The 27,933-nt window shown below is 46.8% G+C and overlaps 1 protein-coding gene across 1 annotated transcript; it reads right to left on the reverse strand.

The window, feature by feature from the left end:
- Positions 1-210: 210 nt before the first annotated feature.
- Positions 211-27,906, reverse strand: LOC114501466 (tubulin monoglycylase TTLL3-like). The gene is given in 15 exon segments (XM_028518011.2): positions 211-1,428; positions 1,431-1,560; positions 1,563-1,699; positions 1,879-2,106; positions 3,111-3,255; positions 9,889-10,324; positions 11,382-11,625; positions 15,135-15,283; positions 18,589-18,784; positions 19,998-20,096; positions 20,802-20,916; positions 22,867-22,964; positions 23,097-23,265; positions 24,866-24,957; positions 25,155-27,906. Coding segments are annotated over 15 exon segments (2,727 nt in total). The 5' UTR covers positions 25,558-27,906; the 3' UTR covers positions 211-1,342.
- Positions 27,907-27,933: the final 27 nt, after the last annotated feature.

The raw sequence follows: 27,933 nt of genomic DNA on the forward strand, positions 1-27,933 counted from the left end.
CAGTTTGATCGGCCTGGGGTCCAGACCCCTAGCATCAATCTTTCTTAAAGGCTCCCTGAGATGTTCCAACTAGGTTGGAACCACTGCCCTGATGGAAGAACTCTTCCTTTGCTTGTCTTTTTAAGTCTTACCACATATGTATGCATCTTTACGTGATATATCTCATTATGCCTCTTCCTCAAGTTTCTGTAAGTGGAATTATGCTGTATATATTCTTTTGTGATGTGTTCTCACTCCACACTGAGAAATGCATGTGTTGTATGGCATGGAATTTGAACCCCAGTGCTGGAATACATCAGTGTATCCATTCTGTTACTGGACAGTTAGGTTTCTCACCTCTTACAGCACTGCTGCTGTGAACCTGCTTGTATTTCCTGGTTGTTACGCAAGAGTTTCTGGGTCAGAGTATATGTAGCTTCATGTGCCTAGTATATTTCCTGTGGCTGCCATAGCAAGTTACCACAACCTAAGTGACTTAAAACAACAGTTAAATCTCGTGGTTCTGGAGGCTGGAAGTCTGTGTCAAGGTATTGACAAGGCTGTGCTCTCGAAGGCCCCAGGGGAGAGCCCTTCCTGGCCTCTCAGCCTTTGGTGGCTCCGAGTGTTCCTTGGCTTGTGTCTCCATCACACCAATTTTGGCCTCTATCTGCACATGGCCTTCTTGTGTTTGTCTTCCTTTCCAAGGACCCTTGTCATTGGATTTAAGGCCCATGTGGAAAATCCAGGATGATCCCATCTCAATAGCTTTACAAGACGTTTTGATACATTTACAAAGACCCGTTGGCCAAATAAAGTCATATGAACAGGTTCTAGGCAGACATCTTTGGAAAGGGGTATACCATTCAACCCATAATAACTAAGGAATACCTTACTTTTCAGGTGGGTATGGTTTGTTGGATATTTTCGTTACAGGTGACCGTCTCCACTTGCTGAGGAAGGGACAGACCCACTCCCTCTGGAGAAGGGCTGGGGTTCAGGCAAGGTCCACCCTTCCCTCATGTCTCATGTTGTAAACCTGGTGCCCATCGGATGTCAGCCCAGCTCCTCTTCCGGTCTTAGGAATTTGGGGGACTCCCGGTGGTCAGCCACTTTGGCCGTGTATCCCAGACTTCTGCCCACTGCCCGGTGATCTTGGGCAAGCCATGCTGCTTCATTCAGACAGTTGCCTCTTCTGTAAAGTAAGACTTATCCCCCTACCTAAAGATCAGAGAGCCTTCCTGAACAGGAAGTCCCATGTCTGCCACTGTGTGGGAATTCTGAGCCTTGCTTCCTGGAGGAGTTCCTGATGGCCTCTAACTCTTGCTCTAGATTTTGGGGTACAGAGCCCCACGCCACACTCTGTTCACCCTCTGATAGAAACGAAGCCAAGCCAAGAATACTTTATTTGCTCCTTTTTATTTGGTGCTGCACCCAGAATGGGGGCAGTGAGGCCTGAAGCAAGGGCTTCTCTAGCCTCACATCCTGCATTCCCCCCAACCCCTGGTGTGCATTGATTAGAGGCAGGGATCCTGGAAGGCTCAGTGTCTTCATGAGGCATGCTTCAGCCTTGAGTCTGTCACAGAGTTTGGCCTTGAACTCGCTTTTGGCCTTGATCTTCCTATGTGTACTAGGAAGATTTCTAACTTCAGAGGGTAAAGGCCACAAGGCACTTCCAGGATGGGGACCACAAAGGTGCTTGGGAATAACAGCAGCCTTGGTATAAAAGGAGGGAAGAAGGGGAGAGATGATCAGGAATTTGTCTAGGAAGGGAATTCTGAGGGAAACAAGCCCTCCCCTTGAGGCTCCAGCCAGCCCAGGAGCTGCCCTCTGCCTGTGCCCTCCAGCCCTGACCCCAGCACTCATCATTGCCCTCCTGGGTGCGAGTCAGTTTGAGGCCCACCTTTCTTGGTTTCAGGATGGTGGGTGCCCACTTGAGCTCAGGTTTAGGTGAGAAGGAAATCAAAACCTTGGCGGTAGGTAGAATCATCAAGGCCTTGCCTGTGGTCAACAGGGCCTTGGAGCCCACCAGCTTGCTGTGCTGCCGTCCAAAGACTGGCCCCTGAGGTCGGAGCCCATGGAGAGAAGGCAGCTGGGCCTTGGTGTGGAGGCTGGGGAAGTGGTAAGGGGCTGTGGGAGCAAGAGGTGCTGTGAAAGCCTGGGGTGGTGGGGGGGAGTGCTCAAGGCTGAGTAAGCTACCCCTCAAGGTGGGTGTGCAGGGCAAGAGGTGGGGGGAATGTGAAGGCTGGGGCATGTAAAGGCAGATGGAGCCCTCCCAGTTCTTCCTCCAGAGGCCATGGGTAGGACACACGAGTTGGAGTCCAACAGACCTGGGTCTGCATCCCATCTCTGCCTCTTTTGAGATGTGCAACCTTGGACAACTTCCTTAAACTTCCTGATCCCTTGGCTGAAAAATGGGGATAATAGCACCTACCTCATTAGGCTGTGAGGACTAAAGGAGCTGGTTATATAGCAAAACAGTGTAAGCTGTTAAGTGCTGTATAAATGTTAGTTCTTTTCCTCCAGAGGCAACTGTGCAGGGAGGCAAAGGCAGAACACTGTGGCAGGAAAAACTTGGGCTCTGGGGAGAGAGCCACCAGGGACCGAGTCCTGGCATCTTGGAAATAACTGCCTTGCAGGATGACTCCTTTGCAAGGGAAGGGACAATACTTACTTGGTTGTGTGTTTTTAAAAAATACTTTGTAAGTGGTGACTTTTACTTGTTACTGGTAGCTCTTTGGTGGGGCTGTGGGTAGTGGGAAAATTCAGGTAGTTAGGAGAAGCTTGAAGAGCAGGAAGAAATTGCCTTGGGGTCCTGGGGTGTTTTGGAGGAATGGTCTTAGCCAGGGCCTGGGGGTTCTTCAGACTCAATGGCAATCTATTCAAGGGGTGGGACTGCCTATCCCCACTAAGAAAGGTCTTGGTGAAAATGCAGCCCATCCTTGCGTTGGGTGAGTCCCACTTCTGGATACTGGAGTGGACCAGGACTGTAGAACTTTTTGCCTTGCCTTTCTTCCCCTTTTGAGCGGTTGATGTGGTGGCAGTGAAGTTTGGCTTCTTGGAGTGCTCGAGGCTCCTGTCCCCAGGAACTTTCCTAGGAGCTGACATGTGGATAAAGATCCCCGAGTCCTTGCCTTCCCCAGAGTCTCGCTGGGTCAGCAGGTGAGGAAGCGCTGTGTGGAGCCCTGCCCGCCGGTGACACATTGCCAAGGGCTTCTTGATGGTGGAGCCCTCTACTAGAAGCTGGATACCCACATACTGGGGCACCTCCACAGCAGGCTATGGGGAAAAAGAGGAGACAAGGCCTGTTCAGACAGTGCTGTTAGAATCCTATGCCCAGAAGGACTCTGGGCAGAGATGCATGGAATTGGTTTCTGGGGCACCTAGTCAGGAGACATTTCTTGGCTGAGAAATGGGAAGCCTACCTCTATCCTCTAAGGAGTCTGGGCCTGGAGGCCTGAATCGGTCCCTAGAGAGAGTCACTGGCCCTGGGATTAGTAACCCAGAGGAGTGTGGGAGTCTCAGCCATGCCTCCACTAGCACCTCTCCACCCCCTGCCCCCGCCCCCCCAGCTGCCCTCGCTGGAACATTTGTGGCTCTATTCCACAGGCCACTGCTGATGGAAATCTCCCTCAGTGCAGCTGGATTCTCTACAGAGAGAATCTGAGTTATGACACCCAGACAGGGAAAAGGGTTAGAACCTGCCCAGAGCCTCACATGAACCCAAGTTACAGGGAAACAGAAACTGAGAGTTTGAAAGAAGGCATTCTGTGGAGGGGGGTGAAGTAGTACATATGCAGAGGGAGGCAGAGAAATTGCTCCTGTGGAATTTCAGTTCTTATAAAGCCAAATGGTACTTCCTACAGCTGTGTTCCCAGAGAGGCCCCTGTGTCTCGCTAAGAACTTTAATCCAGAGCTAGTTTGAGGTATTTTCTGTGTCATCAAAGGATCCTGATTAGAATCTATCTAAACAGGGTCATTGGAGCTTGTGAAAAATCCAGATATGAGAGCTCCCAGAAAGCCGAGTTGATGAGGAAAAGCTCATCTTTACAGAAGAATCTCAGCTAATAAATGTAGAAGGAAAGAGAATCTGAAACTTACCTTTTTGTAACTGATACAAAAGGCAAGAATTAAAACTGGATATCAAAACAAGTAGGTGAAAAGGATGACAGGAAAATGTGTCATTTGCACAGGGCCAAAGTATCACCTTCCAAAGTAACTGATCATTGCTAAGGGGAGGACACAGCTTACAATGGAGAGATCTAGTAGCCGCCACCTTAACTCCACAGTCAGCACCACTGATCGGGAGACGCTCTGACAGTGTCGTGCCTTGTGACACTGTATGAGGTACCCAGCATCACCTCTCAAGTTGTCTTGCCAAAAATGTTAAGCTGAACCTCATCAAGCTTTTTCACCTAACTTCTAGTTTACAGAACATTCAGATAACAGAAGAACAGTTCAAAACCACCCCAAGGAAACAATCAGATAAATCCAGAATATGGGACAGTTCTACAAAACAATCAGCCTGATCCCTTCCAAAGATCCAGACTCCAGGGAGAAAAAAGCAGTGGGGCTGTTCTAGATTAAAAGAAATTAAAGAGCATCAAAAAGAATACCTAGGAATAACTTTAACTAAAGACCTGTATACTGTAAAGTGATGAAAGAAATTGAAGAGGCAAACAAATGGAAAGATATTTTCTGTTCATGGACTGAAATAATTAATATTGTTAAAGTATTGATACTACCCAAAGCAATCTACAGATTCAGTGCAATCCCTATCAAAATACCAATGGCATTTTTCACAGAAATAGAAAAAAAATCCTAAAATTTGTATGGAACACCAAAAGACCTAATGAGCCAAAGCAATCTTGAAAAAGAACAAAGCTGCAGACTTCCAGCCAAGACGGAGGCATAGGTAGTCGCACTGTGCCTCCTCGCGCAACCAAAACTAAGGACAACAAGAATTTAGAAACAAAAAACACCCAGAACTGAAAGAAATGAACCGAATGGAAGTCTGACTACCATTCATCCAGACCGGTAAGGAGGGGCGGAGTTGGAGGCCTACGGAAAGGGGTTGAGGGGTCCCGGCAGGAAAAAGCGGTGGCTGGCAGACTCAGACTTGGGCGCACAGGGCCCAGACGGCAGTTGGCAGACCCCAGATGCTTGGGTCAGCTGATGGACCAGTGGCAGACCCTGGGCATGGGAGGCAACGAGCAGACCCAGTGAGGCGCACAAAGCAGCTGGCTGTCCACACACTCACGAGCAGACAAACTAAGCGAAAACTGGCAGCGCCACAGACCGTGCAACCCAGGGACCCAGCGCCGGGAAACAAAGCCTGAAGGCACCAATTGAAAACACCTGTGGAAGTTGAGGCCAGGAGATTCTCTCAGCCTCACAGGAGGCTCCTTGGGGAAACCCACAGAGTCCGAGAGAGTACACAAGCCCACCCGCCCGGGAGCCAGCACCAGAAGGGCCCAATTTGCTTGTGGGAAGCGGCAAAGGGGACTGAAGTCCTAGAGTGGAGCAGATGCCATTGTTCCCTCTCAGACCCCGCCCCCACATACAACGTCACAACCCAGCGACTGAGGTGCCCCGCACTGGTGAACACCTAAGGCTCCGCCCCTCATACATAACAGGTGTGACCAGACCAAAGAAAAAAAATTAAAATAAAAAAGATGGCTCAAACAGAATTAAAAGCCCCAGAGCCAGTTTTTTTTAAGCGACTGAGAGATAGCCAACCTATCAGATGCACAGTTCAAAGCACAGGAGATCAGGATGCTCACAGAATTGATTGAATTTGGTCATAAATTAGATGAACAGATACAGGCTACGATAAGAGAAATGAAGGAAAATGCACAGGGAACCAATCATGATGGAAAGAAAACTGGGTTTCAAATCGATGGAAGGGACCAGAAGGAAGAAAGGAACAACCAAACAAAAAGAATGAAGAAACAAGAATTCAAAAAAATGAGGAGAGGCTTAGGAACCTCCAGGACATCTTTAAACGTTCCAACATCCGAATTATAGGGGTACCAGAAGGGGAAGAGGAAAAACAACAAGTGGCAAAGTTATTTGAACAAATAATAAAGGAGAACTTCTCCCATCTGGCAAAGGAAATAGACTTCCAGGAAGTCCAGGAAGCTCAGAGAGTCCCAAAGAGGTCGGACCCAAGGAGGAACACGCCAAGGCACATCATAATTACATTAGCCAAGGTAAAAATGAAAGAGAGAATTCTAGAAGCAGCAAGAAATAAGGGGACAGTTACCTACAAAGGAGTTCCCATCAGAATGTCAGCTGATTTCTCAAAAGAGACCTTGCAGGCAAGAAGGGGCTGGAAAGAAGTATTCCAAGTCATGAAAGGCAAGGACCTGCATCCCAGATTGCTCTATCCAGCAAAGCTTTCATTTAGAATGGAAGGACAGATAAAGTGCTTCTCAGATAAGGCCAAGTTAAAGGAATTCATCATCACCAAGCCCTTATTATATGAAATGTTAAAGGGACTTATCTAAGAAAAAGAAGATAAAAAATATGAACAGTAAAAAAATACATCAAACTCACAGTTAGTAACAACCATACCTAAAACAAAAGCAAACTAAGCAAACAACTAGAACAGGAACAGAACCACAGAAATGGAGATCACATGGAAGGTTATGAACAGGGGAATGGGAGGGAGAGAGAGGGGGAAACATATAGAGAATAAGTAGCATAGACAACAGGTAGAAAATAGACAGGGGGAGGGCAAGAATAGTATGGGAAATGTAGAAGCTAAAGAACTTATGACACATGGACATGAACTAAAGGGGGGAATGTGGGTGGGGGGGTGGGCAGGGTGGAGGGGAGTGAAGGGGGAAAATGGGACAACTATAATAGCATAATCAATAAAATATATTAAAAAGTAAATAAAAAGGCAAAAAAAGAAGAACAAAGTTGCAGACATCATGCTTCCTGATTTCAAACTGTATTACAAAGCTATAGTAATCAAAACAGCATGGTACTGGCATAAAAATAGACATAGAGATCAATGGAACAGAATGGAAAGCCCAGAAATAACCCCACACAATTAATTTATTACAAAGGAGGTACAAGAACATACAGGTACAAGAATGGGGAAAGGACAGTCTCTTCAATAAATGGTTTTGGGAAAATGGGACAACCACAGACAAAAGAATGAAACTAGACCCCTAGCTTACACCATATACAAAAATCAACTCAAAATGGATTGAAGACTTCAGCGTAAGACCTGAAACCTAGAATTCCTAGAAGATAAAGTTCTTAGAATAAAACATATACTATGCTCCTTGACATTGGTCTTGGCAATGATTTTTTGGATTTGACACCAAAAGCAAAGGAAACAAAAACAAAAACAAACAAGTGGGACTACATCAAACTAAAAAACTTGTGCACAGCAAATGAAAAGGCCAACCAAATGGGAGAGAATATTTGCAAATCATATATCTGGTAGGAAGTTAATATTCAGTATAGATAAAGAACTGATACAACTCATTAGCAAAAAATACACAAGTAATCTGATTATGAAATGGGGCGAGGAGCTAAACAGGCATTCTTCCAGAGAAGACCTACAGAGGGCCAACAGGTACATGAAAAGGTGCTCAACATCACTAATCATCAGGGAAATGCAAATTAAAACCACAAGGAGACATCAGCTCACACCTGTCTTTTTGATTGTTATGAAAAAAACAAGTATTGATGAGGATGTGGACAAAAGGAAACCCTTATGCACTGTTGGTGGGAATATAAATTGGTGCAGTCACTGTAGAAAACAGTATGTAGGTTCCTCAAAAAATTAAAATAGGACTACCACATGATCCAGTAAATGTCATTTTTATGAATATTTGTTCAAAGGGAGCAAAAACGCTAGCCAAAAAAATATATGCACCCTCATGTTCATGGCAGCATTATTTACAAAACCAAAACATGGAAACAACTTTAGTGTCCATTGACATATAAGTGGATATTGAAAATGTAGAAATGTAGTGTATATATGTGTATATATACGTGCACCAATAGAATATCCAATCATAAAAAGAAGGAAATCTTACCATTTGCGACAACATGAATGGAACTTGAGGGCCTTATACTAAGTAAATAAGTCAGACAGAGAAAGACAAATATCATATGATCTCACTTATATGTAGAATCTTAAAAAAATATCAAACAAAACAATTGAACTCATACATACAGAGAGCAGATAGATCAGTTGTTGCCAGAGATGGGAGGCTAAGGGGTGAATGAAATGTATGAAGGTGGTCAAAATGTTTTAACTTCCAGTAATAAAATAAGTCTGGGGGATGTAATGTACAGCTTGGTGACTGTAGTTAATAATACTGTGTTGAATATTGCAAAGTTGCTAAGACAGTAGATCCTGAAAGCTCTCATCACCACAAAAAGAATTTGTTAACTACATGTGGTGAAGGGTGTTAACTGCACTCAGTGTTGTGATCATTTCACCATGTACACAGATATCCAATCACTATACTGTAAACCTGAAATTAACATAATGATATTTGTCAATTACATCTTGGTTTTTAAAAACCACAACAAAATTCCAGAGGCATCTAAGTCATGCCTGATGGACCCATTAAAATTGCTACAAATCTTTGAAGCATCCCAAGGGCATACATGTAGGTCTTATGTTTCACCCAGGGGTCTGCCTACAGCAGGATTTTTATGGTTTTGAGGGCTATTGTGCTACAGCAGTCTCACAGAAGAGAGAAAAGCTCTTAGATTTGTAGACATGGCTTTTGTATGATAGACTGGACTATAAAGTTGATATGGAAGAAACACACAGGGCTGCCCTGGCTGGCGTAGCTCAGTGGATTGAGCGTGAGCTGCGAACCAAAGTGTCGCAGGTTCGATTCCCAGTCAGGGCATATGCTTGGGTTGCAGGCCACAGCCCCCAGCAACCACACATTGATGTTTCTCTTTCTTTCTCCCTCCCTTCCCTCTCTAAAAATAAATAAATAAAATCTTTTAAAAAACCCAAACACATAGGGCTTTTAAAAATATCAACCTGGACTAGAAGGGACAGGTACAATATGAAATGAAAGAGACTTGTGTACCCCAAATTTCTATGAGCGGGTAACAGACTAAGAACTATAGAGAATGTCCACAGGAAAGGAAGGATGATTCAGGGCCGAACTGAGATCCCAATGGATGGAAGCAAGAGCCATGGAAAACTCCTGGGAAGTAACAGTGGATCCTAATAGCAAAACTAGAAATATATGCTAAGACTGGATTTCAGAATTTCTATGGAACAATGATTCCTGTGGACTTCTCACCCAGGCTCTCCTTTTTGGGTGGGAGTATCTACAATAATAATAATAATAACAGTAGCTTCCACTAACTGACTGATCTATCCAGGCACTTTACAGTGATGCCATTTATCATGAAACACCTAGCAACCTTATTAGTTAATAACAACAATAGCTAGAACCTCTGTAGCATTTAATATGTGCCAGACACTGTTCTAACGTGCTTTCTACTCATTTAATTGGCACAACCTTATGAGGCAGGCACTAGTTTCATTTGTGCTTTCCAGATGAGCAAACTGAGACCCCTCCCCTCCTAGAGATTAGGAGGTTGTTCAAAGTCAAACAGCTTGTAGTTATTGAGCAGAGATTTTGAACCCAAGGAGGTTCAGGAATACTATGCTATACACCACTCTAGAAATATTACCCACACAAATTAATTCATTTCATCCTCCCAAACCCAATGAGAAAAATGGTAGGGGCATCTTCATTTTACAGATAAGGAAAGAGCTGTAACTGAGTGACTGAGGCAGGACCAGGACTTGAACTGGGTCTGTCTGACTGCAGTGCCTGTGCTTCACTATGGTGCAGCCTGGAAGTGGGGAAGACTCCCTGGGGTTCTGTCTGGGACCAGCCACCTCACCTGCTTGTAGATGAGCTCAAAGGCTCCGGTGTCACAGTTTCGGTCCAGCCGCCAGTCAATGACCACACGCAGGGTGTCAGCTTGCACACCAGCACACAGCTGGGTGGTGACAGATGTGGAGGGTGCCATGGTGGGGCTGGCATTGATCTCGATCAGCCAGGGCTGGAAGTCTTCACCAAACACAAAGTCAGCGCCATAGAGTTCAAAGCTAGCCTTCCGACACTGCACGGTGTCCTGGGAGGTCTGCAAAGCATGGATCACTGCAGCCTTCATGCCAGGCACGATGACAGTGGACCAAGCATTCGGGGCCCCCATGTCCTGCAGGTAGGCCTGGAACTTCTGGCTCGACCACATGTTGTCTGAGGGCAGCAGTGGGTGCCGATGGCATGAATTCTCCAGGTGCTTCTGGATGGAGTTGTTGCACAGGTGCACCGAGCTGGGGCAGAGAGCAGAGAGCTGAGGTCTGGGCCCCTTTGCCCCTCCCACCCAAACCTGGGGAGGGCAGGCAAACCCTGGACCCAGCCCTGGGCCACTGTGGACCATTCAACCTGAGATGGGGTCCTGCTGGGGAGGACAAGGACAGAGGCCTGGGGCCCATAACATTCTTCCAGGGCCAGAACCAGTCTTATCTCTCAGGATCTCTCCTGAGGGCACTCACTGTGGGGAACACAGTGCTAAGTGCTTTGAGCTCAGTGTCCAGTTAACCCTCCCAGTGCCTGGAAGGTAGGAAGATGGGTGAGAGTATGGGCCCTACAGTCACTAAGACATGAGCTCAAGTCCTGCCTTCACCACTGACTAGTTGTGAGATCTTAGGTAAGTCATTTAATCTGAGTGCTCCTTTCACAGCTATAAAATGAAGGTACAGTACCCACTTCACTGGATTTTTGTGAGTGACTAATATGCATGATATATGCTTAGCACCTGTCACATACCAAAGCACTCGATTCGACAGTTGATAGCTATGAGTCCCCTATCACTGCTTCCATTCTTCAGATGTGGAAGCTGAAGTTAAGTAGATTTTCATTTGACAAAAGTCACACAGCTCGAAACCTGCAGAGGTGGAGTTTAAGCTCAGGACTCAACAAGGCTTTCCCTCACCCCACAAGTTAGTGATGCAACTTGCCTCTGTCCTACAGAATTTCTCCTGACCCCCTTTACCCTGCTCTCCATTCTTTTTTTTAATGTCACCATTTAGCCTATTAGATGATTTTACTTATTAGGTTCATTGCTTGTCTGTTTCTCCCTGCAAGACTGTGAACTCATCAGAGCTGGACTTTTGTTTTATTCACTGCTGCATCCCAAGTGCCTAGAACAGAGAATGGCACAGGGTACGCACTCAGTCATTATCTGACAGGTGGAAGGTAGTGAGATGGATGGCGGGCCTGCCTGCCTGCAGAGTCTGTGTTTGGAGCCCAGCAGTGCACTGGAATTGCCCGCGTTGCCAGCTCCCCAACTAGAATGGGAGCTTATGGGAGGTAAGTGGTGGGGCTCACTTGTCCAGGTTCTTCAGGGTGAAGGGCTGTGTGGAAAAGCGGATGTAGCTGTCTCGATAGAACCACACAGTAAGTGGGTTCCAGTCGGTCACCAGGATCCACTGTCTCAGGTCAAACTTGGTACCAAAGATGAGTAGGGGCCGCTCGATATACTTCTGTACCACCCACTTGCCTTCCTTCATCATCATGGGGTTGCCATCCACCAGTTTCAGCATCTCCTCCAGGTGGTCCATGCACATGATGCCTAAGGAAGGAATGGGATAATCAGGGATCTGGGCAGGCTCAGGCTAGGAGAGGGCTGGGGACTATGGACAGCTCACCATAAGCTCTTATCCCCACAGAAATGATAGGGCTGAGTGGGCTAGGCTGCCTGCCTCAATCAGAATGCCATTCATTGCCTTTGAGAACGTTGAAAATCTGCTAAGGATTTAAATTTTTTTTTAATTAACCAATTTTACCCTGGCTGGTGTGACTCAGTGGATTGAGTGCTGGCCTGCAAACTGAAAGGTTGCCAGTTCAATTCCTGGTCAGGGCTCAATGCCTAGGTCGTGGGCCAGGTCCCTGGTTGGAGGCATGTGAGAGGCATCTGATTGATGTTTCTCTCACGTATCAATGGTTCTCTCACTCTCTCTCCCCTGCTCTTCCTCTCTCTCTCTAAAAATAAATGAATAAAACCTTAAAAATGGTTTTAAAAATTAACCAGTTTTATTTGATTGAAAAGGAATATATTCATGAATAAAAATTAAACAGCACTGGGATTTTTTAAAAAACCATGTGAGTACATGACTTTGTTTTTTCGATATTATCAACAGAATATAAAATGAGAAACAAAAAGGAGACAATACAAAAGGACATATAATTAAGAATATGTCTCCTTCCCCAGAGGCAGCCAACTGTGGCTTCCAGGTCCTATGGATATCTTTCCAGGCTGTGGGGTAGTCTATACATGCCTCAGTTTCATAGGATTCTATATATTTAAACATGTTAAAGATTTAGAATAGTGCTTAGCACATGGTGGGCTTTCTGTGTAAATGTGAACTTATACCATTATTATTAGTCACCCATAAAATAAATTTCTACATGTAGGTTTGCTGGCTCCAAGGTATGTGCATTTTTCCATTTTATATTGCCAAAGATGTTACACCGATCTGCACTCCCAGCAACAGCGAATGAGATTTTGTTTACCCGCATCCTACCCAACACTGTTATTTATTTTTGCCTTTTTCCTGGACAGAAAACGGTAGCTTATATATTTTATCTGTTTTACAACTAGTGACATTAAGCATCTATGCTTATACGACATAGGGCGTTGTAATGCTGATAAATATCAGAATCGCACTGCAAATCACACACATGTACTCACAAATCAATCTCATTCCTTCCTTGTTTGGCCCTAAAACAGCCTAATCTCCTGCCAATGGCACAGAATAATTTGTTGCTGGTTCCCAAGCCAGATCCTTTCTCAAATGGCCAGACTGATCACCAAGATTTCCAAAAACACGATGCCTGGTGTAAAAAGGATTGAGACTGTTCATGCCCTTTGACCAACCCAGCAATTTCATTTCTAAGAATTTATCCTAAGGAAAAAAAGGGAAAGGCCATAGATCCCTGCACAGACTGTTCATTAGAATTATTTATAAGAGCAATCAATCAATAAACAAATAAATAGGGAAAAAACTGGCAGCCATGTAAGTACCCATCAGAAAAGGATTAGGCAAGCCCTGACTGATGTGGCTCAGTAGATTGAGTGCCAGCCTGTGAACTAAAGGGTCGCCGGTTCAATTCTCAGTCAGGGAACATGCCTGAGTTGCAGGCAGGGTCCCCAATAGGGTGGGTGCAAGAGGCAACCACACATTGAAAGTTTCTCTTTCTTTCTCCCTCCCTTTCCCTCTCTCTAAGAATTTTTTTAAATGTTTTTTTTAAAGGATTAGGTGAGTCCATGGTAGTATATCTAAACAAGATTAGATTTATGCAGCTGTAAAAGAGAATGAGGTAAGAGTACATACTATCCTTTTACATAAAATTCACAAACAGGCAACACTAATCTATGGTATTATAAATCAGAATAGGGATCACCATTGTGGGAGGTACAGTCTAGAAGGAAATGTGGGTGAGGGCCTTCTAGGGTGCAGGGAATGTTTTATTTCATGACCTGGGTGCTGCTTCCACAACTGTGACACTTCATTGACTTGTATACTCACAGTATGTACCCTTGTCAATGAGATATAGTATATATACATTTCAATTAAATTTTTCTAAAAATGGAGAGAAAATTTTTTAATTTGGTGTTAGGTTTGTGGAGATTCATTGTGTTATTCTTGCTAGTTTGTGCATTTTAGAAGTACCCATAACAGTAAGCTAAAAACACATGGACATGGACATCAGTGTGGTGATTATGGTAGCAGAGAAGAGTACAAGGGAGGTGAATGGTAATGGGAAAAAATACAATTAAAAAACTTTAAAAAATAAGCTAAAAACAGGAAAAAAAGGCAGATTTAGATGTGCTGAAATCAGGTAATCTCCAAGATCTATTATTAAGGACAAAGAAATATGCAAAGAATAAATAAGTAGTACTAAAGTAGTACTAATTGATATTAAGGACACTACAAAAAGAGACTGCAGAATAGTATGTCTTTGTTTAAACTAAACTAAAATAAGTCTCTCTCCCAAAATGTATAGAAGAAATTGTGGAAAGAAACACAATGAAAGGTTAACAGTAGTTATCTCAGTGAAATCAAGGGTGGCTTTTGCTTTCTTTCTTTTTTTACAATATAATAACCACATACTTTCATAGTTGGAAAAAACCAACAAAACTATTCCCAAGGTATTGTAGAAAAAGAAAGACCACGATGTTAGTTTTGAAGTGACATTCCTGAGAGGTGTCCCACAGTGTCTGGAGCTGTCATGGCTTCACTTACACATGAACGAACCGTCCAAGGGCAGTATTGGGAGGCGTCTGCCAAAAGTCTGTCTTCTACTCCTCAGAACTCCTTAACCAGCTTTTAAAGGCTGGACTAAGGCACCACCCGGCTTGTGGGCTCTCCTGTTCAGATTCCATTCACACTGGGCTGAGGAGCCAGAATAATTGCTAAAAATAATAGCACTTATATAGCAGTTACTATGTAAAAGGATAGAATCTAAATATTTAACATATGTCATACTCATCTAATCTTCTAGGTATTTATTTATTGACTTCATTTTACTAATGATGAAAATGAGGCATGAGAGGTTAACTAACCTACCCAAGGTGTTATAAATAGTAGGAGGCAGAGCTTGGGTTTGAACCCAGACAGTCTGGCTCCCAGTATCCATACCCTTAACCACTATGCTATATCTCACAGGACACACTGGTCAAACCTAAGAGCCTTAGATGACAAGCACCTGCACGTGACTATCACCAGACCTACCTAAAATATCAACCCAACTCTGAGGACAGGAGAGGAGAAGCTGGCATCATCACAGTAGCCAAGGTTTAGGAGAAGATTAATCTGCCTGGCACCATGCTGAGTTTGAGACACACTGCCTCTTCTCACCCTCACCCTGTAGGAAGTAACATGACTTCTCATAGATGAGGGAACTGAGGTTCAGAGAGGTGATATAACTTGCTCAAGGTCACAAAGCATATTGATAGCAGAGCTGGGATTCAAATCCAGGCAGTTTGGCTCCGGTTGAGCCTGCCCTATGGACAGCCCTGGCCTCTAGTTGAGGACGTAGGCTGTAGGTGCTGGTGCAGGGCACAGGGCTGACACCCACCTCGGCCACGGGACTTGGCTCCTGGCTTCACGATCCAGATGTTGCGATCTCCTTCCATGTCCATCTGGGGCAACACTGCCCGGAGCTGCTGCAGGACGTTCTCACAGCGCTGGACATGAGCATCGAGGTGCATGAGTTCTGCCCCCTCACTGTGGGGAGATGATGGGTCTTGGGCAGGACTGGGCCTGGGGACCGCCTGGTAGACAAGGCAAAGGGAGATACAAGCCCCCTGGCCATGGTCCTACCAGCCTTGGTCATGCCCTTTCCTCCCTACCGATCCACATAGGTGTCTCCCAAACCTCCATACCCACCCTCAAGCTGTCCCCTGGGGCACCATCTGCCCAGGGCACCATCCCAGGCTGCCACAACCCACTCCGACACTCCACTTTCTGCCACCTCACTTTCCAGTACCTTAAAATTGCCTTTGGCAGAATTAATCACACCACATCTAATGGTGAGGCACCACTACGTCCAGGCTCTGTGTCAAGGACTTTACATATATTATCACTAATCCTTCCTGTAGCTCAGCCAAGAAGGTATTACTGGTCCCATCTTAGAGCAGTGTAAACTGAAGCTTGGAGAGTTAAGAGACTTGTCCAATATCACAAATTGAGTTAAAAGCTGAACCAAGACACAAACTACATCCTGCCTACACTTACAGGTGTGTTGGGAGGTTTAATCCCCCTTCTAACCTGGACCTAGCACTGTTTGCTACGTGAATCCCTTCCTAGTCTAATTCTTTTCAAGCACATCTGTATCACACATCTCCTTGCTTTATTTCTTTTCTCTTCCTACCATCTACCGCGTGACATCTACACTTAGTTACTGTCTATCTCCCCTCCCTGGCACGTAAGCTCCGTAAGAGCGGGAACACTTCTGCAGCTGTTATTCTCTGTTGTATTCCCATCCCCAGGCAGTGTATCTGGCACTTAACTCGGCACTCCCTAAAAGTCTGCTAAATGAATGAATGGTTGGGTAAGCAAGTACTTTGGCAGGAGTTTATCTCCGCACCTCGTCTGTACAGACTGGGTTCACGGACAAAGAGAGGCCCTGTTCCCTACAGGACACAAACTGTCCCGAATTAAACCAAGCCACAAAAAACAGCCCAGATGGCTGCCTCATCCAAACTCTCCTATTTCTTCTCTCCCGACTGAATAGGAAGGAAGCCTCCACTCGAGGCTCACCTCCCTCTAACATCTCAGCCTCCTGTCTCCAGCCACGGAGAACTTCTCTCTCTTGTGATAAGGAGGCAGCCACTGGGGCAGCGCCAGGAACAGGGACAGCAGGGTGGAAGGGGTGCAGCAGGGCCTCTCAGTCACACCTAAGTCCTGACCTTTCTACTTCCAGAAGGTTTGCTGGAAACCGTCCTGTGGGCCACAGCACAAAGAAGGTGCTCAGTAAATCTGTGATCTGGCCCAGAAAAGTTTCACATGGGGGTGGCAGGGGCACGTGTAGTAACTAGAAAAAGTATGTTCAGCATGACAATATGACTTTATGTTTAACAGAAAGAAAAAATAACCCATGTGCTTGTGGAAAGTCAGCCCTGATAAAAAGCCTGGCTGCTGAGTCATGGATTTGTTTTAAAAAGTTGGGAAAACACAGACACAGCATGGGGGTTACCAGAGGGGAAGGGGTTGAGGGGAGTAAAGGGTATGGGAGGGGAGTTGAGAAACATGGCAATAAATATATTTTGAAAAGATTTAATTATTTATTTTTAGAGAGGGGAAGGAAGGGAGAAAGAGAGAGAAACATCAATGTGTGGCCCCACTGGGGGCCACATGAGAGGCAACCCAGGGATGTGGCCCACAACCCAGGCATCTGCCCTGACTAGGAACCGAACCTGCAATGCTTTGGTTTACAGCCTGTGCTCAATCCACTGAGCTATGCCAGCCAGGGCTTGGCAATAAATATTAAACGAATTAATGAATGCTAACTCACTAACTGAACAACTTGACACATGTGTTATATGATGCAATATTTTATGACATTCTGACTTCTGAGAGGTTCCTACAGCCCTCTAGAACTTGCCTATACCCAGAAATAAATAGGACTCACATTCTTTTCACATAACATTCTAACTCAGTCTTGATAATTCTTAGTTTAAGAAGGGTGGCTTTACATATTCTTGGAGCTAAGGGGAAAGTACAGGGTCATTCTCACTTTCTGACACTTAAAAAAAGATACAAATGAATGATTTATCAATAATGTGGGTTTTTTCACATTCAAATTTCATTATTAGCTCTTTAGTCTTCCCTGTAAATAAATCATTGAATCTGTTCCATTCTTCCCTGTTAACCCACCCCAGTGAGGCCCTGAGCTCTCCTGCCTGGCTTGCTGCAAGTCTCCCCACCTGAGTTTTGTGTCCCTTGAGAGCAGCGTCTACGTGCCATTTCTGGAGCCTGGCACACAGTGCTCTGCCTTCTGGGCCCTCTCCCTCAGTCTCTCCTGCATGCCTCTGCTGAATGGAATCTCCCTGCAATAGTACCAGTCTCATTGACACTCCTTTCCTCTGCTTAAGGACCTTTCCCAACACGCGCCCTGAAAACACAACCCGTCAGGATATTCTGAGGGGTCTAGGGTCACCTAGGTACAGGATACACACTAGGTACTCACTTAACATTGTTGATAGGTTCTGCAGTTAAGTGAAACTATGTATAACAAAACCAATTTTACCATGGGCTAAATGATATAAACAAAAGTTCCCAGAACAGCATCTCATCAACCTTATAAAAACACCTTATTTGAGGACCTCCGACATTGCCCACTCTCTCTCTCTCCGGGGTATGTCCCACCCATGCATTCTGAAAAGCCCTGCACCAAGGAAACCCACTACTAACTTTGTTTAACCCGATGTTTTCCAAAGATGATTGACCACAGAGCCCACCCCCCCTTTTTTTTCCTCCACAAAATTGATTTACATCCTGTAGAACTAGCATCCTATTAGCACACTTTGGGAAACACTGGTCTCTAGGATAAAATTGATTGACTTAACAGATTCTTATTTTGTGAGTGAACACTGAGTCTGTCCCTCAGTCTTACAAATACATAGTACAAATTACCATGTCTAATCCTACCTTTGAGCAAGACAATTTTTAAAAATATATTTTGCATTTGAGAAAAGTAAAGCTCAAAAAAGATTAGTGACATTTCCAAGATCATCAAGCTTGAAAGTTGCAAATCTAGGACTCTAACTGAGGTCTGCATGATAGCACAAGCCATGACCTTTGTGGAGATCCAGGAAGGAAGGTTTGCGCCACATCGTGAAGGCAATGGGAGCCCTCAGTAGTTCTTGGGCAGGAGAGTAATAGGACAAACAAAAGCAAAAGGCTTAGGGAGGAGGTCAGGGCTGCACTAGAGAGGGTTTGTCCCTGACCAAACATGGCTCAGAACATGGAAGCCCCCTAGAGCTGGGGGCATCTGCCTGTGCTCCATGCAGTGCTGCAGAGATACTCACTGGACCACTCGGTAGTAGCGCTGGAGGAAGAGGGACCAGCCCTCAGGGCTGAGGTACAGCGGGGCCTCCAAGTCCCTGTCAATGTCCAGGTGGGCCAGGTTGTTAAGGTGCTCCTCACAGGCACACAGAGCCTCATCCACAAACTCTGGGGATACCTTCTCCGGCTTTTGCTCCTGTGTCGTGAGCTTCTGGTCTTCTGCAGGGGCATGGAGGGGCGTATCACCATCTGACAGGTAACCTGAGACATGCCACCGCACACACACAGCTCCAAGGCCTGTTGCTTAAATAAGGACTCTTCCAAATACACCTGAGACCCACCACACACCTGCATCATTCACTGCCCTGGGACCTGTCACTTACTTGAGACTTTATTCTAAGTTTACCTGAGACCCTAGTGCTCATCCTTGGCCCCCACTGTCCCAAAACTTCTCAATCACTCGAGGGTCCACCCCAGAGCCTCTCAGCTCCTATATCCTCCGACACACCTGCATCCTTTCTGATCCTGGGACCTCTCACACACCTGAGGCCCTTGTGCCCCTGATCCTAGCACACCCAGGGAGAAGCAATGGGGAGGTCTCCCTGTGGAAGAAAGAGGGATTTCCCACCTCCCAGTAGAGCTGCCCCTTATGGCCCTGAATCCCTGGCTAATAGACCCCTGGATTACAGTATGGGGGCTTTGAGGTAGGAGCTAAGTCCAGAAAGGGAAAGGGCAAGCAATGGATTGGGCCAACATGGAATGTGGAGACCTCTGTGCCTCCTTGGGCACAAGGAGCCCTCAGACCACATGAAACTATACAGTTTCACTGCTTCCTCTCCTGCAGAGACCTGAGCTCCCCACAGACAGGACTTAGTCTGTCCTCACTAGAGAGCTTGGCCACATTCCAGGCCCATGGAAGGGCTGAATAAGGAAGTGGATCAATTAACAAATGGATAGGAAGATAGGTGGGTAGGTGGTTGGGACAAAAGAATGGATGAGTGGATAGACTGGAGCATAGACAGGTGATGGAGAGAAGGATGGAAAGGCAGGTGGATAGATGGGTACATGGGTCTGTGGAAGGCTAGGCAGAAAGGTGGCGGAGTGGAGGGATGAATAGAAAGTGTGTTGCTGAGGGAAAGTAGATGAATGAGTAGATCAACAGTGTGGGGATAGGTGGGGAAATGAGTGGATGGATGGGTAGATGAATGTGAGATCAGTGAGTGTGTGGGTGAGTGGGTAGGTAGATGGACAGATGAGTAGATGAATGGAAGAACAGAGGGGTGGGTAGATGTACATAGGTGGGTGGGTGGGAAGGGATGGTGAATAGGCAGATGTGGAAAATAAATAGATGTGTGGATGAATAATAAATAGATGGGTGGATGTGTGGGAGAACAAATGGATGAGGGAATGGAGGGAACCACATAGTACTTACGTGGGGCCTCTTCCTCTTCTGCCTGGATAGAATATGACTTCCATTCGGACTTTGCCACCAGCTTCAGAACGTTGCGGGCAGCTGTCAACCAGAAGTCCTCTGCTCCAGGAGCAGGGGATACTCTGCTCAGCCCCTAGGCTCCAGGCATGTTCTGTTTCTAGAACCTGATCATGACCTGCCCTGCTTTGGATCCAGAACCTGACTACCTTCTAATTCTAGAACCTGGGTTAGAACCTGGCTCCTGTTTCAAACATAGAACCAGACCCAGAATCTGACTTGACTTGGCTCATAGTCTGCCTTTAGAATCTCACCTAAACCTGTTGTCTGATTTCTTTCTTCTATTCCTGATGGACTTCTAGCCTCAGAACCAAACCTTGACCCAAAACCTATTTTAGATTTGGAGACTAATTTAAACCTAGCATCTACTCTGGATCCAAATTCTGACTAGAATTTAGAACATGTTCTAGAGTTGGAAACTATTCTGCTTCAGGAGCCCAAAGTCTAGACCTTTTCTGGATCAGAGACCCAGTCTAGCCAATGGAATTCGACACAGGTCTGGAATCCAAGATCAGCCCATTGACCAACTTTTAGAACCTGCTCTAGAATACAAGTTAAACTACCTAAGATCTTCTGGAGGTCTGGGCTGGCGAAGCTAGGAGGTTCATTAAGAGAGGCACACTAGGGAAAGATAAGGATTAGGGATGGAGAAGGAATTCTGCTAGGGTTGACAAGTAAGTGCATGAGGAGAGAAGCCTTCATCCTGCAGCCAGAGGACTCCAGGCATGGGAATGGGCATCTCCTTACCTATGAAGGCCTTTTTGTCATCCTCAGCCCCCAGGCGGTAGCAGCGTGGAAAGAAGGAGTCAGCATCAGCCTCGTCAAACCACGGCAAGTTCCGGAGATTGAGACATAGACCCACCTATGGAGTTAGCCACTGAAGGGTCAGGGTGGGACTTTCCCAGAGAATCTTCCAGGGGCTCCCCACCCTTAGCACCAGCCCAGACAGCTCTGGGAGACTCTGCCTGGACATTCTCAGAGACTCTGAGCCCTTGCTTGGCCTGACTCACTCACATCCACCTCCAGATGTTCACCCACTCAGTCCCTGCTGAGAAGGCCCCACATCCCTCATATCCAAACTGTCACATTCTTAAAGATCTGCTTCCTCTAGGAATCCTTCCCAGTCCACACCAAAAAATATACTAGCAGGTCCCAATTATAAATACCTCATTCTTGCCACAATCCTAGAAGATAGTTTTACTGTTATTCTCATTTAAAGATGAGGAAACTGAGGCCCAGAGAGGTGAAATCACTTGTTAATAAACCTTATCTTATTAACACCTTAGTTTACTACACCTTAGTAAGACAGAACGGATCCATCAGCCAGATATCCTCTGCTTAGGAGGTGAGGGCCTTCTTGCTCGGTCAGTCATTGAACTTGGTGTTTGTTCTGGCTCCAGATCCTGTTTGGATCCTGGAGTCTATTTTAGTCAATGTCTATATGTGCCAGACATGCTATAGGGGTTGGAGTTGAACCCAGGACTGTCTAATTCCAAATCCCACTGAGTTACATACTAAACCCCTCCGGAGAACTTTCTCTTAATGCCAAGGAGAACAGGGAACTGGGTTGTTGGCCCAAGGGCTGGGGGGTTGGAAGCTGCCATGCCCTCTTCCCTGGGGAGCCCACCTTTGTGGTAAAGGAGCCAGCCCGGGCATAGTGGTTTATCATTTGATCCTTAGAGAGGAAGCGACAGTCCAGCACATCCCGCCGAGTGGTCCAGATGAAGTAGGGGATCTCATTCCGAACCATGCGGGACTGGGGAGAGGAGACAGGGGAGTCTGGTGTGGGTAGCACAAGGCTGGAAGAGGCTTCTTCCTGCCCTGCTGAGCAGGGTGCATGAATGAAAGGAGAGGATGCTTCCAAGATGGCCTCTAGCCCACACATCACCTTTGTGTAAAATAAAAAAGGACAGTTCTTCCTCCAGGGCACATACTTGGTGAGCAGTGAGCAGGCAGGCTTGCAGCCTCTTGTGGCCAAGTGCTCCTAGGCAGTGACTAAGCTCCTAGGCAGTGACTAAGCCACCTCATTCTGGCCCATGGCCATCCGTGACTTGCTCAGTGGCAGGACAGTGACTCCAAGCTGATGGGCACATAGCATGTGACAAAGGCTCTATGTCTCTCTCTTTTTCCTACAACTCTGGGAGGTACGATTATTAATAAGCAATAACACCATGTGCTAGACCATGTTCTAAGCACTTTCCATGTCAATTTATTTAATCCTCAGCAGCCCCTGTGAGGTAGGTGCTATTGTTGTCCCCATTTCACAAATGAGGGAACTGAGGCACAGGGAGGGTGACTTGTCCAAGGCTGACAAGGTTGAGCCATATGAAACTGCCCTTGCTCAACCTTTCCTGACATACAAGAACAGCAATTTGGTACAGTTCAACTTAGTAAGTGGTGGCGGCAAGACTCGAAGCCACATGTGAGGACACCTCAACATGCATGTCCTCCACACCATCATATCAGCCTCTTTCAGAGCTTTTTAAGCCCTTTCTCCCAGCCTTCACTTGCCAAGGGCAGAGGGAGGAGATGAACTCTGGGGGTTTATTTGGAAGGGGGAATTCCCAGGCTTGGAGTCTATGCCAGTTTCTGATACAGCCTAGCCAAGTTCTGGTCCCAGGTCAGCCTTGTCAGAGCCCCACTGTGTCTCTCACCACTCTGCTAGCCCATCCAGGCTTTAGAGAAGCAGTTTTTACCGCAGATGGGGAAACTGAGGCTCAGAGAAGGAAAAAACTTGTCTGGGGTCATCCAGCTGGACTCCAGTGCCCTCCCTCCAACTAAGCAGGTCCCTGCCAGTCCTTTGGGCCCTCACCATCAGAGCGTGTGTCCCATCTGGGTCATCAAATTCCTGTGTGTCATCGAAGTCAAACAGTTGTGGTGTCTGGAACGCCTCGTCCTCATCTTCATCTTCTGCAAATGCAGAGTCCAGGCCTGGTGAGGCCCCTGCCCCTGCCCCGTACCAAAGTCTCAACCCTGGGTCAGTGGGAGCCAAAGAAAAGGGACTCGGGAGAGAGAGCTGGTGAAATGGAAGGAACCGCTCACCATCCTCAGTGGTGTTGCTATCATCCATTACTGAGCTGTCCAGATCCTTCTGAGGGGACAACAGGGTGGTGCCCGAGGACCGGACCATCTTCTTCTCCACCCAGCCCCTGTGGCGCAAGAGGCACCGGATTACTGGGTAGTGACCTTGGATCATAAAGATCTTCTTCTGCTGTAAGGTGAAAGAAAGGTACTTGTTCAGTAAGTACCACCTAAGTGCCAGACATAGGGGATGGTGAACCAGACAGTTATGGGCTCTACCTTCAGGAAATCTTTATATTCTAGTAGGGGAGACAGATTATAAACAAGTAGATAAATAAATATGCATAGCCAAAATTATAATGGTAGTAGCTAATACTTATTGAACACCTACTATGTGCTAAACATTTATATATATTACTAAAAATAACATGTATTTTTAATAGATGCTATTATCCCCACTTAACTTGTTATGAAACAGAGATATAGAGAGGGTGAGTAGTTTGGCCACACAGTGGTTAAGTGAAAAAGCAGGGATTTAAATCCAAGCTGTCTGGGTCCAAAAAGCGAATACTTAATGGGGATCCAGAGAAACTAGAAATACGTACACAGGGAAGGTGGAGAAGGAGCCATAAATTTTACAGAGCTGGGAAAATGGCAGATGAGGCAAAGGGCAAAGCATGAGCAAAGATCTTGAGGCTGAAGAGAGGTCTGAAGGAACTGGAAGAAGGCCAGGGTGAGGATGGAAATGAGGGGGGCGCTCCTAAGGAGGCAGGTCATAGCTAGACTGTGGAAGGCCCTGCAGGCCTTGGAAATGGTCTTGAATTTTAGAACAGCGGTGTGAAGCACTAAAGGCGAAGGGAGGGAGTGCCATGGCTGGAGGCTCTGTAAGTTTGGCTTGCTGCTGTATGGAGACTAGATGGAAGAGACAAGGATGGAAGTAGGGATGCCAGCTAGAAGGCTGCTGTGGATTGTGTAGGAGAGAAATCACAATAGCTAGAATGAAGGTGGCTACAGTGGGGAAGGGAAGGAAGTAATAGAGTTGAGACTTGTTCTAGAAATAGAGATGATTGGTTTTGCCGATGGGAGTAGATGTGCGGGTAAGTGAACAGAAAGATCAGATCTCTGACTTGAGCAACTAGGAGATGGGGAGAACCAGAGACTAGTGAGGACTGGTTTAGGCAGGAAAATCAAGAATACGGTGTGGGACATGGAAATGCCTTTAAGTTCTCTAGATAGAGATGTCAAGTAGGTGCTGGATCTGCTGGGTGTGGAGTTAGAGCACAGGCTGGGCAGGAAAGGGCAAGTGGGGGGCACAGCACATTGTATGGACTCACAGCCAAGGAGACAAGTGTGGGGAGGGATCCAGGGAACCACTAAAGGCCCAGGCACCTTCAAAGACAACTGAAAAGCAGTAGCCAGGGAGGGAGAAAGGAAAACTTGGAATGAGCAGACAGCCAAGAGAAAAGGGTGTGTGGGAGGGCGGTGCAGAATGACGGAGCGCACAACAAAGATTAGGACAGAAAAGGGGCCAAGGGGAAGTCCCTAGTGACTCGTCTAGAGTGGCTCCTGAAGGAAGTGGGGAAGGGCACAGAAGAGTAGTGGGAGCTAACAGCAGATCCCAGGTAGAGAAGCAGACGAGTCTGCTAAGTGAGGGGTATCAAACATAGGGAGGTATTTACAGACGGGTGTGGGATCAAGGGTTTTTGTTTGCTTTTTTAAGGATGGAATAAAGTCATTCAGGGAGACGGGCTGAGCCATTCTAGAACGCGACCCCCACAGTCCCCTCCGACCTTGACAGCTTTCTCTACATAGATCTTGGCTTTTCTCAGCCGGCCCATGTGATGAGACGCCTTGGACAATCCTGGCCAGAGTACAAGGGAACCTGCAGAAAGATGTGTAGCGAGGGCTCAGCCTAGCGTCTCTCCTAGCCCCAATGCCCACGCTCCTTTTCTTTTTCTACCCTTCATCTAGATGCCCACCCTCTATCACTCTCCCGGCGTCCATTCCCTCCACCCCAAATCTTCCCGTCCTCGCTGCTACCGCCTCAGGCCAGGATGGGCCTACAGCACAGGGCCTCACCGTCCTGCAGCCGGGCATCATCAAGGACCCGGGTGTACGAGGGCCCGAGGGGACGTAGATCTGTAGCGCCCAGGGCGCGAGTGCAGTGGGTGAGCGACTCGAAGGCGTGGCATGGGCTGTGCGCTAAGGCGGGGCTGCGGGCCGGGTGTTCGCAGCCTGCGCAAGCCTCACTGGGCCAAATGGAGGCGGGCCTCGGCCACGGCTGCGTCTCAGGGGGCCTCAACATCGAGTGGCGTGCCCAGGGCCATGGGACTGTGGAACTGGTGCATGGCTCGGGCGGCTGCGGCTTCCTCTGCCAGCTGCATACGGGGCCACCCTCCTGACTGCACCAGGCGGTAGAGCCTTGGTGTGAGACCCTCGGCTCCCCTGCGCTCAGGAGCAGCACTGAGCGGGGACCCTGCATGCGCGCCTCCTCTCCGTGGTGGGCCCTGCTGAAGCCCTACATTCCGAGGCTCCGCCCCCTGTTTACTGTCACCTTGGAAACCTCTTCTCGTCACCCTCAGGAGGGCCGGCTGGTTCTGAGGATCTCTCAAGCAGGCAAATCCTGAGTCTCACCTGCCTCAGACTCTTGATGAGCATAGCACTGATGGTGGAAGCGCACATCACGAGGCTACCAGTTACTATCAGTGCCATGGTTCCTCAGCCAGCACTTCCAATTCCACAGTATTTATAGAGGACCACGTGCTATGCAATGCGCTAGGTCGCTCCCTGACCTCATGGAGTTCACAGCCCAATGCGGAGGAAACAAAAAGTAAGCAACGAAAGTATAAAACAGCTTTAAGCCTGATAAGTGCAACCAGGAAGGGGGCATATTTTGGATAAGGCAGTCAAGAATGTCCTCTGAAGAGGTGACATTTAATCCAAAGCCTTATAGAATGCAAAGGAGGTCAGGAGTTAGCTAAGGAAGAGGGGGGGAGTAGCATTCCAGAGAGAGGCAAGCCTCAGCAACAGCCGAGGAGGGTAAGAACCTTTCTGGGGAACTAAAGGCAGCCAGTGTGGCTGGAGCCTGATGAGGCGGGATGGCATGTGCAGGTCCCTGGGGACAGATGGAAAGACGGTATATGGGGGAAACAGTGGTCAAGGCAGCGTACACTCCTCCCCACCCCCACTCCACAATAACCTGGAAATAGAAAAACAGATCGTTTTGAGTCAACTGCAGGAAAAATGTAACTGAAGTTACATACAGCCCTCAAGGCAAAACTAAGGAAACTTTTTGGAGGTAGTGGCAAAGTGGTATCCTCAAAAAACCACAGGTGAAATAAATGAGCCTCCAAGATGTTAAATAATTTGTGTCATAACACCTTAGGGCCAGAACTGGAACCGGGGTCTGACTCCAAGGCCCCACTCTTAAACATTTAAACATAAGCCCACGTGATGGTTCGGAAGGGTTGTCTACTGGTCGTGGAAATATGGGCAGTTTGAAAGGCAAACTCTAGCAGTGCCCATTTAAGCCGAGTCCAGGAAAGAGAATATCCTGCTCTAAAACACCCACTTTGTGTTGTCATTGGCTAGATCTGCCCAATCGACGGTGAGTCCTCCACCTGTCTAGCCAACCCCGACCATTCAGAACACCACTCCCAACCCCCCACCCCACACCATTGGGCTGGCAACTGGGCTGAACGGAAACCATCCAGTCTCTTATCAAGCAGCAAATTGGGTTCCAGGGGTTCCAGGTCCTGAAAGATGGATCCATGTCAAGTTTTGGCTGGCTCACCCAAACAGGGCTATCCTCTGAGGGTTAAGTGAGCAGCTGCCCTATGGTGGACACCAACTTCGCCGTGAGAACCTTTAACACTCCCTGCAAAGCCAGACACAGCCATGTACCCCAGAGGGCACACCTCACTCTGCAAGGCAGGACTGGGAGGTCACAGAGCTGTCATAAAGGGGATGATAGCTATCCAAGTTGCCCCCTGCCCAGCCCCTCCCCCCTTTAACATGACCTGTCTTCCACTTCAAGAGATCCTTTGGACACCTGGAAGAAACTCTTTTGAAAGCACAGCTCAAAGGCTAACCCTTCTGAAACTTTTCCTAGCACCCTTTCATACATGCCCTGTGGGCTCCCAAGACTTACATTAGTATGAAATACTTCAGCATACATACTTATACACCTGGCTCTTTCACTAGTCCTATCTCTCCAAGACAGGGATAATGTAACCCCCATGTCCAGCACAATGGAATTATCAGCTTGGGACAGTGGCCTGGTAGAAAGATCAGCTATTGTTTATTTAGTACCTGTATAGCAGGGGCTATTATTATTTACATTCATTATCTCCACTTTATAAATTAAGAAACTGAGGCACAGAATTTGCTAAACTTATGAGTTAGGATTCAAACACCTGTTTTGACTCTGTGGTTTCACCAATAAATCTAGCACTGTCCAACAGAGCTTTCTGCGATGATGGAAATATTTCACACATGTACCACCTGAAATGTTGCTAGTGGGACTGAGGAAGTTAATTTTAAGCCTTATTTACTTTGAATAATTTTAATGTAAATCGCTATAGATGGCTACTGTCTTAACACTGGTAGAGGCATAAGTCTGGGATCTGAAGTCTACCCTCTTGCTCAGTGGCTAGATTTGGGCTAAGCTGCATCTCATAGAACCTCAGCTACCCTAGCCATAAAAAGGGATCATTATCACTCTGAAGTTGGCTTTTAGCCCAAATCAGCTCATTACATGAAAAGGACCAAAGCTCTTCATAGACAGAGAAGTTTTACAAATGAGTGGTGTCCACACTGTAACACAGGTCTCTGGACTAGCGCCCTTGGCCGGGATGTC

Source organism: Phyllostomus discolor, chromosome 7, assembly GCF_004126475.2.
Source record: "Phyllostomus discolor isolate MPI-MPIP mPhyDis1 chromosome 7, mPhyDis1.pri.v3, whole genome shotgun sequence".
In the NCBI taxonomy this organism is placed as follows: Eukaryota; Metazoa; Chordata; class Mammalia; order Chiroptera; family Phyllostomidae; genus Phyllostomus; species Phyllostomus discolor.